Source organism: Haliaeetus leucocephalus, unplaced genomic scaffold, assembly GCF_000737465.1.
Source record: "Haliaeetus leucocephalus isolate CR32 unplaced genomic scaffold, Haliaeetus_leucocephalus-4.0 Scaffold337, whole genome shotgun sequence".
NCBI lineage: Eukaryota > Metazoa > Chordata > Aves > Accipitriformes > Accipitridae > Haliaeetus > Haliaeetus leucocephalus.
In genome coordinates this window covers 62,021-63,099 of record NW_010972773.1, presented here as the reverse complement: position 1 = coordinate 63,099, position 1,079 = coordinate 62,021, and the positions used below count along the sequence as shown (strand labels likewise).

Below are 1,079 nucleotides of genomic sequence, written 5' to 3'. Positions count from 1 at the left end.
TGTGGGGGGGGCGTGGGGGGGTGGGGTGTTGGACTTTTGAGGGGGGGAACACACAACAAAGCCAGGCCTCCGGCTTTCCTTAACTCCCTTCCCCAGTTCCTGAACCACCCCCAGCTCTCGGCCATGATCAGCGACCGCGACGAGGATGCCCTCAGCTACATGACGAGCTTACAGGTGCCTGCGTGCCCCCGGGGGGGTTGTGGGGAGATGTTGGGGGAATGGGGGAGCCCCCCCCTCCCCCAGAGAGTGAGGAGGAGGAGGGTGACGTACTTGGACACCTGGATCCCGCAGGTGGAGGAATTTGGCCAAGCCCGACCTGGGTGCAGGATCCGGTTCTTCTTCAGCGTCAATCCCTACTTCCAGAACGATGTTGTGGCCAAGGAATTCGTGCGCGGTCCCTCTGGTGGGTGAGCACCCCTCTTCCTACAACCTAGGGAGGGATTTTGGGGGGTCCAAAGTGACCCCCCCCCTTCTCCCCCCTGCCCCTCCCAGGTCACCTGGTGTCCCATTCAACCCCCATCCGATGGTGGCAGGGGCAGGACCCCCGTTCTCGTCCCCACAAGGGTCCACCGGCCCCCCGCAGCTTTTTCGCTTGGTTTGGGGACCACAGCTTCCCCGCGGGAGATCGTATTGCTGAGGTGAGTCCCAGCGCTCCCAGTACCTCCTCCCAGTGCTCCCAATACCCCCCTGACACCCCCACCCCCCAAAAAAATCTCTCCCCCAAGATCATCAAGGAGGAACTATGGCCAAACCCGCTGCAGTTCTACTTGTTGGGCGAGGGCGCCGAGGGGATCCCTGAAAGGTCAGCTGCACTGTTGGGGGGTGGCCAGGGGGTACCCTGGGATTTTGGGGGTGCCAGGGAAGGAACCCCAAACCTTTATCCCCCCCCTCGCTAATGCCCCCACCCACAGTGAGAGCGGGGAGGACTGTGTGGTGATCGTAGACGATGATGAGGATGTGCAGGAGATCCTCGACGACGGGGATGGTAAGTGACACCCCCCTCTCCAGGGGGTACCCCAATACCTCTCACCTGGGGAAATGGGGGGCTGGGAGCACCCCCAATTCCCCCTGACCCCCCC

The 1,079-nt window shown here is 62.8% G+C and overlaps 1 protein-coding gene across 1 annotated transcript in view; it reads left to right on the top strand.

The window, feature by feature from the left end:
- The window catches only part of TSPYL2 (TSPY-like 2), a 2,292-nt gene extending 1,299 nt beyond the window's left edge, over positions 1–993 (top strand). Inside the window, exons 2-6 of the mRNA XM_010571516.1 lie at positions 97–174; positions 292–403; positions 493–638; positions 726–802; positions 912–993. Coding sequence (XP_010569818.1) covers positions 97–174; positions 292–403; positions 493–638; positions 726–802; positions 912–993 — 495 coding nt within the window. The remainder of the gene's footprint in view (positions 1–96; positions 175–291; positions 404–492; positions 639–725; positions 803–911) is intronic.
- Positions 994–1,079: the final 86 nt, after the last annotated feature.